Source organism: Gymnogyps californianus, chromosome Z (genome assembly GCF_018139145.2).
Source record: "Gymnogyps californianus isolate 813 chromosome Z, ASM1813914v2, whole genome shotgun sequence".
NCBI classification, from domain to species: domain Eukaryota; kingdom Metazoa; phylum Chordata; class Aves; order Accipitriformes; family Cathartidae; genus Gymnogyps; species Gymnogyps californianus.
The window spans coordinates 58,756,406-58,770,009 of NC_059500.1; the positions used below are offsets into that span (position 1 = coordinate 58,756,406).

The window sequence follows — 13,604 nt, forward strand, 5'->3', positions numbered from 1 at the left end:
AAAAAAAAAAAAAAGAAAGAAAGAAGAAAAAACCCCTTCCTCTTCACAACAGGGGAATATGTGTGTGTGTGGAAACAACCAGGAAGCAAAAAAGAGGTAAACCGTCAATATCTCACTACGCAGAAACTCTCTCATCTGTTTGCCCTTTGCTCTTGTTGCATAATTCTTCAATTTGTCATTACCAGCATCAGTTTTAAATCTTGGACTAGATCACAATAATCTTGGAGTCTCTCTGAGTTTTACTTACCTTGGGCATGAGTGAATTAAACAGTTAATAAAATTATACCCAAATTTCCTATTTATGGTAATATATTTCAGTTTGTAGTTGTTATTGGTTTTCCTATGTTTCTGCATGTTCCATTGCATTTGAACCCTTCGTAATTTAAGTAATTAACCCTCACCTCCCGCTCCCTAAACTGGACCTTGATACAATTCCCTAACCATCTTAGCAAAACCCACCTCACCAGTCCTGCAATACTATGCTTTAGCCTTGCTCCCACGTCCCAAGTCGTGCATACAGGTACGCTCCAAGGCTGCCCAGGTCTAGATTCTCGCCGAAGCCAGGTGGTTCTCAGTGCGTAGCTCCCGGCTGAAAAGCCTGCCCACAGAGGTAGGAGCTGCTGCTACCTGCTACAAGCAGATCACTCTGAAGTGAATTCTAGATTGCAATTTAGACTAGTCATCTACTTCATATCCTAATAACCTTTAATATGCCTCTATAAATGATGAAAAGGATGGAAGAAAGTGAATTAAAATGATATATAGCAAAACCAAAAACCTATTGTTAACTACTGCTAACTGGCCGAATTATGACTGAGTGCAACCTCCACTATTAATGTAAGGTATGTACATGTGCTCATGTTTAGGTTTTTGAAGAGCTGAGCTTTATTGCATTCAGAGATATTTCACTATTTAAATCTGTGTCTTAAAAGAAAGTTTCTCTCCAAATTACTATTTGGGGAAGGCAGCATAAATTTTCAAATCACACCGTCAGCCCAGATACCTGTATCAAGAGTTATTGAACCACTGGACCAAGTCACAAATTGTTGAAAAATGTAAATTAGTACCAGAAACTCCCCAAATATCCTTACTATACACATGTTTCTGGGCTTCACTATTAAAGTGTATAAAGTACTCTAGGGAGGCAGAAATTACTGAGTAACGTGTGTGACTTACATAGCATTAATATGCTTTCATTTGATTTATACTGTGGTATAAATCAATTCTTGTTTCTTTTCTCCTTTACAAACATGGCTGAAGGTTTTGCAGTTCAGTCTTTTCTCAGGAAGCGTGGTTCTGCACCTTTGCCTCACCACCTTCTCACTGAGTCTTAATATCAAATACTATCTAGACCAATCTGCATTTTCTCCGAGATGATGGTATTTTCTACAATGAATAATTTTTCATCTGTTTGAATAACTTTTACATCACACTTCAAAACTGTAATTCAAGAAAAAACTTATTGCAGGATTAGGACTTCAGAAAATAATGTAAATGTTGATTAAGAACATGTACATTTCTGCTGAGGGCATAAGATTCTTGTTTGTCTGAGAAGTACCAGTATATTTTGGGTGCTAGCAAAACCTAGAAGGTTTATTTATTTATTTATTTATTTTTAAAGTATTTTAATATTTCTCACAGAAGTGCAACTTAAATATCTAAAAAGCCCAACCCCTCTTTAGAATTTGCCAATAAACTCTGCTACACGTTGGAGCTACCTTTTAGTTCTACCAAATTTTAGTAGAAAATTTTAGAATTTTCCAGTGTGCAGTACTGCAACATTTCTGATGAAACGGTATTTCCTATCATCCAGAAAGCTAAAACAAAACAGGACCACTTAGTCAGTCAGCATCAAAGGATGATGCAAGGGTCCTGGTGACAGAGCAAGGGTACGGTTATCCAAATACATTCTCCATGTCATGCAAGCATCCAAAGCAGAGCCATGAGTTACTAGGAAAAGCCATGTTAGAAGTGAGGAGAACTGATAGGAAATGACAAAGCTCAGCATCTTCAGTCCTACCACGTAACCAGAATGTGAAGGGAAAGTCAAAATCGGGGACATCCAGGCTACAGGCAGAAAACTGGGTGCAACAAAGGTTGCAGGGCTGTTGGTCTTCTCAGCTCTAGTTCAGTACATATGGCTATGACTTTGTCTTTGCCTTGAGCCCTGGTTTATACACAGGTGGGCGACATTTTAACCTCAGTTTACAAAAGAAATTCGAAGCAAAGATCTGCATAATTTATTAGGCTAGATGACAGTATTTGCCACAATAGTCTAATAATCTGTGTTGCATATAATACTAATTTCTAATAATTCAATCAGTATTTTACGAATGGGCCAATTTGAAAATAGGCAGTTACTGGCTTTGTTTATTAACAAAAATGTAACCGCATAGCAGAAAATTACAATAGGAGCACAAACACTGGCTACTTTCACAAGAACAGTTTGCTGATGCATATGTAGTGTCCAGCCTTGTTAGGATTTAATTAACCAGCTATATACAATACTGGTGATCATCGTTATCAGTTCTCTACCAAAACAAGAATGAGGAAGCCTCTGCTCATAGCACAACTTTATTGGCATCTTAACAGAAATATTTGAGAAAATGGCAGTAGATGGGAACAATGTTCTTAATAAACGAGTTCAGGTTTACAAGCATTTCCAGAAAGCAAACACCATTTTGCTGTACCTATTGTATTTTTACATTGATGCAACAAAACCTCTCTGAACCATGTAGTTGTTGTATATGTTGCTGGAACCTACCTGCCATTTTAACTCAGTTTTCAAGCAGTGTGATTTCCCTTGAACTTTATTATCTAGTATTTGTCTACTACAGTGGGGAAAACTGACGGGGAAGAAAGGTAGCGGAGGAAGGGAGCAGACAGGGAAGGACTAGGGTAGAACAAATGGGAAATACATTTAAAAGCGCAGATAACTGACAGTAAAATGTATGTTCTTTGGTTAGCAAGAAGAAAAAAAGGAAAGGACTTGCATACATGATAGATACACACTAGCATTCTAAAGCAGAAGACAAGAATGTCAAGAGTGTATTCTTCCCCCACTGCCAGATGGAAGGGCTATTATTATAAATGAAAGGCAGCAGTAGTGGATGCCAGGCACTTTTGTTGTGTGCCAGATTCTGAAGTCCAGATGTAAGCAGGTTACCCCTGGGACAGGACAGGCTTCAGCTCCCGCAGCAGAACAGAACCAATCACGGTTTTCTCGGTGTTTATGATGAGCTGTGCTGTAGAGCTCTCCTTCAGCTCCACTGTGACTAGCATCAGTGACCCACTGTGCACAGTCTTAGCCGCAAACCTGGAGGGGGAAGGAAAAATAAAAAAGAAAAAAGAAAAATCACCAGGGATCTTAAGGTCAAAGACTGCTAATATTTCTCTCTGCAAAACTTAAATGAGCTCAAATATAATAAAATGCCTCCAATTTCATTAATGCATTTCAGAGGATAAACCATAAAAACCTCCATAAATTCTTCAGAAAGAATTTGTTTAGCATTGTGTAAATGTTTTTGCATTTAAGACAGACAAAAAAGTATCATGCAAAATTGTGTATTTAATAGTACAAACTAAACTCTATTTAAATAAAATTTTTATGTAAATTCTGATTCTTCAGTTCATCTACAATACTTGTGCACACTGGCAACTTGAATTCAGCTGTATGGAGCTTACCACAGATAACTATCATCATTTGGTGCCCCAAAGAAAATGCAACTATGCTAAATGTAGCAGAACACTTCCAAAAAGCCGAATTGTTGTACTTTCAGAAAAGTGCATCCTCCTGCCATCTCAGGAATTAATTCAAACTAAAAATAGTCAAAGTTATAAACATCCAATGATCATCTGAAATGATGGTAACAGCAAGACATCAAATCATTCCATCTGTGAATTTATCTCCAGAATATTTAATCATAAAAATGTGGCCAATATTTCTAAATATTTATAATGATTAAAAATCCTACAAAGCACATAACACCACCCCCCCCAACCAATCAGATAAACAAAAGTTAGGACTAATGCACCATTACTAAATTCCAAGACATGAAGAACCCACTAATTACATGGAATTAAAAGCAAAACTAGCCTTTTAAGCACCACAATTGACTGAAAAGCCATTTTAGGCACAATGAACTTCTGTCAATCCTGTTAATTCATTCTGCATGCACAGCCAGACCCAGGAGATTGGAAGGAAGAGGATGGCAACAGCCTCCTCTTCCATCTTCCACAAGGAGCACACCACGCTTTTTTTTGCCTTTTTTTTTTTTTTCCCCTTGGTTACTTGACAACAACAAAGTTGCTGCACATGGGCTTTTGAAAACACTAACAAGTGTAGAGCAGGTCTGTGACCCAGTCTGACCCCACTTTGCAGGGCCAATCTCCTCTCCTCTTTCTGAATGACACGTGTCTAAATCAGAGCCATCTGCCTCAATTTACGCAACATCTTCAGCCACAATAGGACCCAGTTAGCCCTGACAACAGCTCACAATACAGAAAAATCAAACTGCTGGGCTGACAGCACGCTGTGGGCTATTCAAGAGCAAACCAACTGGTCAGTGTCTCATGTCTGACAATTAGCATGGGCCTTGCAAAGCGCCTACCCAAGCCCTTGGGGATCTGTTTAATTACCATCAACATAAAAGAGGGAGTTTATCAGGAGATACTCAAAAAACTTCACTCCAGACTTAATTAAAATATTAGCCACTTAAGCAGGAAGCAGGTTCTCTTTAAACGAGAAGTAATTTCTGTCTTTTTTCTTTTTAAACTAAGCATATCAAAATCTCATAACACATTATACTAATTAAGGAAACATGGGGCACTTCTCTAATGTCACCCATCATAGGTCAATCTATTTCTTTTGTCTGGATTATAGATACATTCAAAGGCCTCTCCCTTTAATAGGAGGTTCTAAAACAACATTACTACTATAAAAATTATCTACTTAGCTAGTTATAGCAATGATTTCATCTATTTGCACTGCGATGTAGAAGATCACTATTTCTCTTGTTAATTTTGACAGGGGAATAATTATAGAAACAATAGTCTTATTAGTCACTTTATTTACTTAACAGTTGTGTCTTGGGACAACACAGATTATGTCTGAGTATGCACGTAAATAGGTTGGTAGTTGGCACTCCTGCTGTGTTTCATAGCCCCGAGGCTTGATTTTACCCTCTTTTATTAAAACCTGAAAGTGATACAAAGTCAGCGTTCTGCGAAAGCCAAGGTGGCCCAAAGCATCAGAGATGAGTTTTGCACCGGTATTTTTACATGTGGATTTGCAAAATCACATAGGGGATCAATAGTACTTTTCCATACCTCTGAACAAAACATATAAAATCAGTAAAATGTGAGTTTGTATGTGGTCTGCAAGATGCAAAGGGTCTGGTACTTAGATAATTTTACACAAAGTGTTAGTATGCATAACTAGCAGTGGCTAATTGGTTTGTATCAATGGTCACCGACCTGGAATCGCTTAGTGAAAAAAGAATTGGAACACAACAGGATGACTTATTTCACCATTAAAAAAGGGTGTATAGAAGAACAACCACACAATGGGTGTACCACTGCTTTTGAATTTCAGAAATCAAAATCTGTTCCTTAAAATAAGGAAGATAATTTCGCTTCTGAAGAGAGTTATAACATAAATACACTTATATGATCTGTGAAACTGAATACAGTTATGAAAGGATGAAGCAGTTGACTTTTGGTTAGAAGACACTAGCAGTAAAACTGATTTGTTAATTATTTAGACGTTTTAAATATACTGTCATTGAAGGATTTGGTTAATAGCTGTTTCTTTGACTAAGTACATGTTTACTAAGTACTACATTTATATGCTTACTCTTACCATAAGCCCACGTGGATTTTCCAAAATGTGTGTTGTGCTCAACTAAATATTTAGACCAGAAAGCCATTAAAAAAATCTTTCAGCAGCAAAAATTAATCACTCTATATAGTAGGTATTTATTCTTTGCAAGAAACTTTTATTTTCCCCACAAGGTCAGTAATTATTTTTTACTCTTTCTGAAAGTTGATACTGCCTTAAAGGTTAGAATTTGAATTAAAAAAAAAAAGAAAAAAGACAATAAAACCAATCAGAATTCATAGACTGAAACAAGCCTTGGAAACTGCACTGGAGTACATTAAAATCTAGCTTGTAAATTGGTTGTTTGTAGGTCCAAAAGAAATAATTTGTCCTATGGACAACTCTTAACATAAGACATTATATTATGAGCATGGTTCTGTTGCAACAAAGGATCCATCACTGAACATGAAAAAAAAGAAAGTAAATGAGAATACCATTCAGAAAACAGAACCAAATATTTACTAATAGTTTCAAGATGGCTGTTTCTGCTATACTACAGTTATTTTCTAGTTTTCTTTCCATGATAATATTAATTCTAAACCTGATCTCACATAATTAAAAATATTCAGGAAGATTTGCAGCTGTTAATACTTTTCCCATTTAAAAAAATCAAGACAGATTAGAAACATAACAATGGGAGAGATATTTGCATATTCTGAGTTTTTCCAATTTTTTTTTTCTTTAAAAAGAATATTAAATATTCTGAGGCTTTGTGACATGCAGAAAAGAGAAGGAGCACATAGATTATTTTTACATAAATATAGTACCTGTCAGTAGGTAAGGCAATATATATTAAGAATAAAATTCTAAATCAACATCAATAAAGTACTGTATATTTTTAGAAAGTCATTCAGTCTTTCAAGAGTTAAAAATCAAGTACATATTCTTGGTCACTTTCCATGAAAATAAGATTTGTTAATGATTACCACACAGAAATATTTGATTTATAGTTGATATAAAGGGAAAACACAGAGTATCAGATACTACAATGTGACAGCATTTGTCAAACACTGGCTTTGTAATGATGACTAGCCTAACTACAGACTAGCAGTTATTTTCCCTTTATTTGTAGACAGAAGATAGCTACAATATCCAGGAGAGGCATTTTTATGGGGAAAGGTTATGAAAATTCCACGCTAGTGAATAGATAGCAACAGAGTAACTCACTCAAAATCTACTCTTTCAAATTCAACATTTGAGAAAGCAAATTTACACCTGAACACTCACTGTCGGGACATTTGTTTACAGCAGAGCAGGGTTTGTTACGCATAATTCAACTGCACTAAAACATACGTTCTCTCCTGCCGGGCACTATTCTTCCTCTTTGATTTTTCTATTCAAGCTAAATTTTCTTCTTTTGCTGTTCTACTGCTTACCAGAAACAGTGACAATGGCCCATGCAGGCTAAAACTTTTTTTTCCCCGCCCTTTCTTTAAATCTTGTACATGAAGCCTTCAATTACTGCCTGCTGAAGCAGACAGAATCCTATTAGTAAGAAAGACGATCAGAAGATGCAATGCCCTGCCCTAGCTGTAGAAAAATAATTAGTCCAAAGTTGACAAATGTGTAAGCAAGTTATGCAATGAATATATTCAAAGGGTAAAAAAATACTGCTGTGAATTAGTCTTCAATTTGTAAATATAAGAATGAACAACTATGAAGTACCTTCCAGTGTATCAGTTGCACAACAAAAATAGTTTCAGTACTCTGAATCTTCACCTTACTCTGATAAATTCTATCTATGTACAGGTTTGACTTTATAATTAACATTTCATCTAAAAATTGGCTAAATTACTAATTACCTGTATTTGTTCTCCGAGTAAGCCTTAGAACATGAAAATGAAGTATTAGGAATAGCATTACTATGTATTAGTTCTGACCTGGGGATAGAGTAAGCTTAATACTAAAAAATAAGCACAAATATACTCACAAAAAGAAGGACCTTTTTCTTAACCTGGCGATTTTAACCTCTCAGAAAAAAAACTTGTTTAACATTGGTTATTAATCATAATATTTGATTTATATTTACCTTAAAAATCATATTATGATAATTTGTTGTTTTCTTTTTTCCAGTACCTTTCATGCTATTTTCACACTATCTTAGAATAAATTGTTCAAAATACCTAATTCATTACCATAATGTAATTATTTCCAATATTAACTATGTTTGGGTTTAATAAAATCATAAAATTGTAAAATAAATTGCAATCAACTCTGGACTATATTTTTACCATTTTTAGTTCTATTGCCAAAATAGATTTTGAGTTTGTCCTCAGTTGCCAGCTAGCAGTTGCACTGTACCTCTAACAAAAATGCAGAAATGCAAGTGAGTCTTCTGAACTTTTTGACCAATACATAGCACTAGTCCACACATTCAAAAAGATGCTGCATGACTTTTTATCATCCTCCAAGTTTACCTTTAGTTGAAAAATTTCAGCATTTTTATATGTAGATATTTGTATCTCCTCCCCAAAACTTCAATAAGCTAAAAGCTTGAATCAAAACATTTGGTCCTCACATCTAGAAAATTATAACTGTAATACTCGATCTATTTTGTTTTCTCATCTAGTCTATTCTTTTTATTTTTCTTAAAGAATAAGGCATTTACTATGGTAAGTATTTGAGAATTACATACAGTCCATTTTTAAAACAGGCTATAAATTTTAATTTGCAGAAAAATTATTTAATTCCAAGAAAGTAAGTTACCTTACAGAAATATATTAAAACTTTAAACTTGCTCAGAGATCTTTCAAATCAAAGATATTCTTCTGTTCGGTTAGTTTTTTAAGTGTTAAATGCTTTCTGTTTAAACGACTAGCTCAGAAGGTTCCTGTTTGTTTTTCAAAGAAAATGCTGCACATATTTTTCACTTCACAGCATTCAGATACAAAAGCAGTGCTGTCCTCTAGTGGACAGCAAATAAGCTAGGCTAGAACAATCTATTTTGATTAACCTCATATCTAAAATGACTCATATACTTTTAATGTTAAGCTCAAATTTAATTTAAGTTATTTTTAAATTTTGCAATCCACATCCAAGCTCCTTAAGTACAATAATATATTTAAAATGTTAAGGGCCTTAAAATGGTGTTGTAGAAAGGTGTTCTCTTGAGCAAGTATTTTGTACCAGTTAATCAAAATCTTCATATGCTGATAATACGTGAAAACTGTATTAATACATACAGGGCCCTTTTGTTAGCAGGGAGAAAATGTCAAGATTTTGGAACATTAGGATTTGATTAAGAAATTAAGGAACATCTAGTAGAAACTACTGAACAAGTACTTCCATATTTAAAAATTTCAGTTTTCATTTTCTGTAGGAATAAAAATATTTACCTAAGAATAGTGACTAACCAGAAAGACTTTTAGTCCTGGCTGACAAAAGAAATGTAAATAGTTAGCCTAGCTGGGCTTTTTTTTTTAAAAAGCTAGAATTACTTCTATCATAAATCAAGAAAACATTAAGAATTTACAACTTCTGGCTACAATGAAGGCTGAAATACTATGGACATGGACATACTATTCCATTTAAAATTCTGTCTCCTACAGGTAAAGGCTACCAGAGAAGCTGTTTTGCCTAGGGTATTTAGCTCTCTAATTAATTCCTACTTGAGAAATTAGGAAGCAAAATCAAGGCTGCATGTCTATTACAAGTTTATTTACTCAGCTACCCATTGCAGCTCTCTAGAAGAGTAGAAAAAGATGACTGAGCCCCACAGCTAAGGAATCACAGAAGCAGAACAGTCCACATAACTGCGTCAAAGGAGCTACTGCCAGATGTAGATTTCACTTCATTTGAGCTCTCCGACAGACCAACTGCTTAGTAAAAAATCTTAGGAAAGGTTTCTGTGTGCACACAGAGCAGAAAAGGTCTTTAAAAAAGTCTTCCTGGATTTATAAGTCCTGTTTGTCAGCTACTGAGAACATATGTTTGCATTCAAATGGAGTAACTACAAACAATTTATATTTCTCAGAAATTTCTACACTGTGTTTATCCCTCAATAGATGGGTGATAGCCCTTGCTTTCTGACATGCTGGAAACAGATGCAGTTGTTAGTTATGGTAAGCTGATGGGGTCTGATCACCAACTTTCTGCCTGAGAATTCTTCCAAATTTAGTACAAATTGGAAGATGACATACACAGAGAAATTTTCCTGGCGGACCCCTTTAAATGTGGTTTTGTTCAATACAAACCTACCCACATACACGCACAATCACATACCTTTTCTCCCCACATTAAGTGTTGCTGGATTAAAAAGATGTGGGGAGGATAACTGATTACTAAGCACGCCATTCTCTGATAATCAAAATTGTCTGTAAACAAAACCCTCTTTCCTTTGAGAATCAGTCTGCCAATATACTATAAATGGGACATGACAGGTTGCAAAATGATAAAAAGGGGTGAATACAACCAGACTGTCAGGCTGATGCATGGGGTGGGGAATAAAGGCTAGTGAAAAACAAGTGTTGATCCTTGGATTTCTGTTTTTCAAGCATTTTATGCAAGTTTCTATATTGGATCTAGTTGCTTTCACGTTCTTCAGGATTTCAATGCTCATCCATTGCAGTGTACTTACTGTCATGTTAAATTATTTACACAGTATGTTTTTGATTTTGCTAAAGGATAATAATGCAAGCCTCCAAAAGACAGGTGGAAGATATTTTACATCTTATTCAATATTTGCTTATTCACAAAATCACATAGGTCATGGGTACGCTAAACAATGATGTACTACACACAGCAAGCTCTGAACAAACTGGCGTATCTATATGGTGCACTCAAGTGTCCTTAAAAATATAAGTCCCATAAGCAGCATAGTCACTGCATGCAATGCTGTGCTTAAGCTAGTTAGACCTGCCCCTGCAATGAGCAGAAGTGCTGTTTTGTGCTTCTTGTTTAAAAGCTAGCTTGTTTGCTGCTAATTCAGGTGTCTACTATGACAACATGCTAAGATACGAGAATCCTCCCTCTGCAAGTTCTGGTGATCTCTAGAAAGAAGAGGTGGCTATTAGAATGACCACTTTCATGATTGTAATGGAGAAGGATATTAAACTCATTATTTCAAAATGTGAAATGGCTGTTCTGAAGCAGATTAAAGCTTCAGTGTTGAAAGAAGCTGAGGTTTGATTTTCTCCAAAACCTCAGATTGTCCCATCTGAGTTGTTGTTGAAATTATAGACTTTACCATCTCAAATTACAGGACTGAAATTAATGCTGTCATGTGTCTCAGCGTGCTGGTCAATGGTTAAGACCATCCTGATGAACTGCAGAATAGAGACATGTAGATGACACCATGCTCACTTTCTAACCCAACTATTTCCTGTATTAATTGTGGATTCCTTCCAAAATACAACAGCAGCAACAGACTAGTTCAATAAACTATTAAACAAGTTGAGGTTGACTAAAATTCATTCTTTGTATCCACCCTGATGGGTTCAAACTTTTATCTCACTGACTGATTGGGCAACATGCAAGTAAAGTCTTCAAGAATGAAAAACGTGGAAAAGGTGCTCTACCTTGCATCATTTTGTAGAGCCACAGACATTGAGGGAAATAATCTACTAGAGTACCATGCATCCCATTTAAGAAATGCTTCAGGAAGTGGAACGCAAAGACGTAGGCAGTTCAAGATGGCCCGATTCTCCATCCCATTACACATTATATTCTGACGTCAATGGAATCACACAAGCATAAAACAAAGTGAAAGAGTGAAGAAGCAAATCCATTTTGTGATCCCAGCTCTGAACAGACTTTTCTGCTGTATGCTACTGCCAACACATTAAAAGCTTTTGCACCATATTCTGTAGGTAGTGGAAAGGAATGTTTTCTATGTGTATTTCCATTATTTTCTTTCTAAGCCAATTTACCCTGAAACGCTTCTCCTTCACGCAGAGGGCCTTACGTAATAGTAGACAATATTTTGACACTTTCAAGTGGATCTTAAGAGCATTCAAGTCTTTCTAAGATTGAAGTAAGGTCTGCAACTAGTCATTTCATTCTATCACCATCTGTTGTCTTTTGCTATATTCAAAGTGAAGAAAATGAAGATTACCTATCCTGGTAGGAGGTTATGGAGCTGAAAATTAATAAAGGAGGAAGACACCTGAGGAACTTTTAGAATATTCATCTGAGAGGAATAAGCAACACATCTTGAAAGTAACACTAGCATGAAGGGCATTTCTGGATAAACAAGGCTTGTGTTGGTTAAAGAGAAAATTACTGAAAATCTTGAACAGTGTCTTCATCTCATCACATTTTGAAATAGAAGAGAACAGCCTAGAATTTATATTTGATATATAAAGCAATGAATGTTATTGCCCAAGTAGAGACAGGGAGCAGAAGTGATGGTCCATAGAAGAATCAACTTTGAGGGAACAAATGTCCTCAATTATGTATCCTCTTATCTTGAAGATGGAAAAATTCCTGGTAGACTTTCCCCACTGACAACAAACAGCAGAGGTACTTCAACTGAAAAGTACTTGGTCCCTAAATGTAGTTATTCAGACTGATTTAATCCCCTGCAGGAACAAATACTTTTCTTTCAATGTCTTTGTCTTTAGATATTCAAATGGTGCCCACAGATGTGGTCTGAACCACAAGAGAGAAGCTTGGTGCCTTAGCCGATTCTTTTTGAAATCACTTTGTCAACATCTATGTGCTCCTCAGCCCACTTCCAACCCTTCATTTCTTAAAATATTTTCAACAAACAACAGTTCTCAGAACATTAAAAGAGCTATGTATATTGCAACAATTACTGTAATTGCTCTTGTGAAATAAGATTTTTAAGAAAAGTAATACACGTTTTTTTCTGAAGTTTTCATATTTAAGGAGAGATTAAATTTCCTGTTCAAAAAAAATTCTCTTTTGAAATGCATTTCACATTCTTGCTTTTAGTAGAAGCCTTTAAAATTGAAATAATGTTTCCCCTTGATAACAAGAGCAAGAGAGATCAATACATAAAATAGTTAAATCCTATTAAGAACATGAGAATGCACCATAGGCAGCCTTACAAGGACCGGTAATCTAATAGGTTGTATAAACTCATTTGAAGAGCAGGTAACTACACTTAAGGAAGTAAAATAGTACAGCAAATTCATTTTGCAAATATATGAATATAAATCTGCACCTTTGTGTTCTGATATATATATATATATATGTTGGCTATTGAGTTCAAAATTTTTGCAGCTATCACTTCAAATAAAACAGGTCAGAAAAGAGTTTAAAATAGAATCAACTGTATTATCTGACATTTTGTTCTGCACTCATTAACAGTTAAATTATTACCTTTCAAGTAAATATAAAAATTCAGTAGCCAAATGGTAAAAAGAGAAAAAAAACGCACGTAAGAAAGTGTTGCTGTACTGTGATACGGACTGATATATAGCTGATGTATTTGACAGGTTTACATTTATTTCATTTTTCATTGATGACTGCATGCTATTCTGTTGATATTTGTTTCAAGTATTTATTTTCAGTTCTTCATTATATGTGCTCTAAGTGCTTTTACTTGGTGCAAAAATACAATCCTAAATAGGGTTATCAATTTAAGGAGCAGTAATTGGGTCCCACCAGCATGACATCTTCATTGTGAGTGCAAATATGTTTAGACGGAAAAAACCCCAAGAAACATGCACCTGTTCATGTCCATTAGATACACTTGTATTAAACTATACAATTTCATTTTGAATGAGTATATTGCATTACCATGCAATATAAATTTCTTGGC

General features: G+C 35.3%; 1 protein-coding gene across 3 annotated transcripts in view; it reads right to left on the minus strand.

Annotated features, from left to right (window-relative positions):
- Positions 1-2,561: 2,561 nt before the first annotated feature.
- AP3B1 (adaptor related protein complex 3 subunit beta 1) overlaps positions 2,562-13,604 on the minus strand; it is a 165,735-nt gene continuing 154,692 nt past the window's right edge. For all 3 annotated transcript variants that reach the window (XM_050913722.1, XM_050913721.1, XM_050913720.1), the window contains one exon: positions 2,562-3,316. In XM_050913722.1, the coding sequence (XP_050769679.1) occupies positions 3,163-3,316 (154 nt within the window). In that variant the 3' untranslated portion in view covers positions 2,562-3,162. The remainder of the gene's footprint in view (positions 3,317-13,604) is intronic.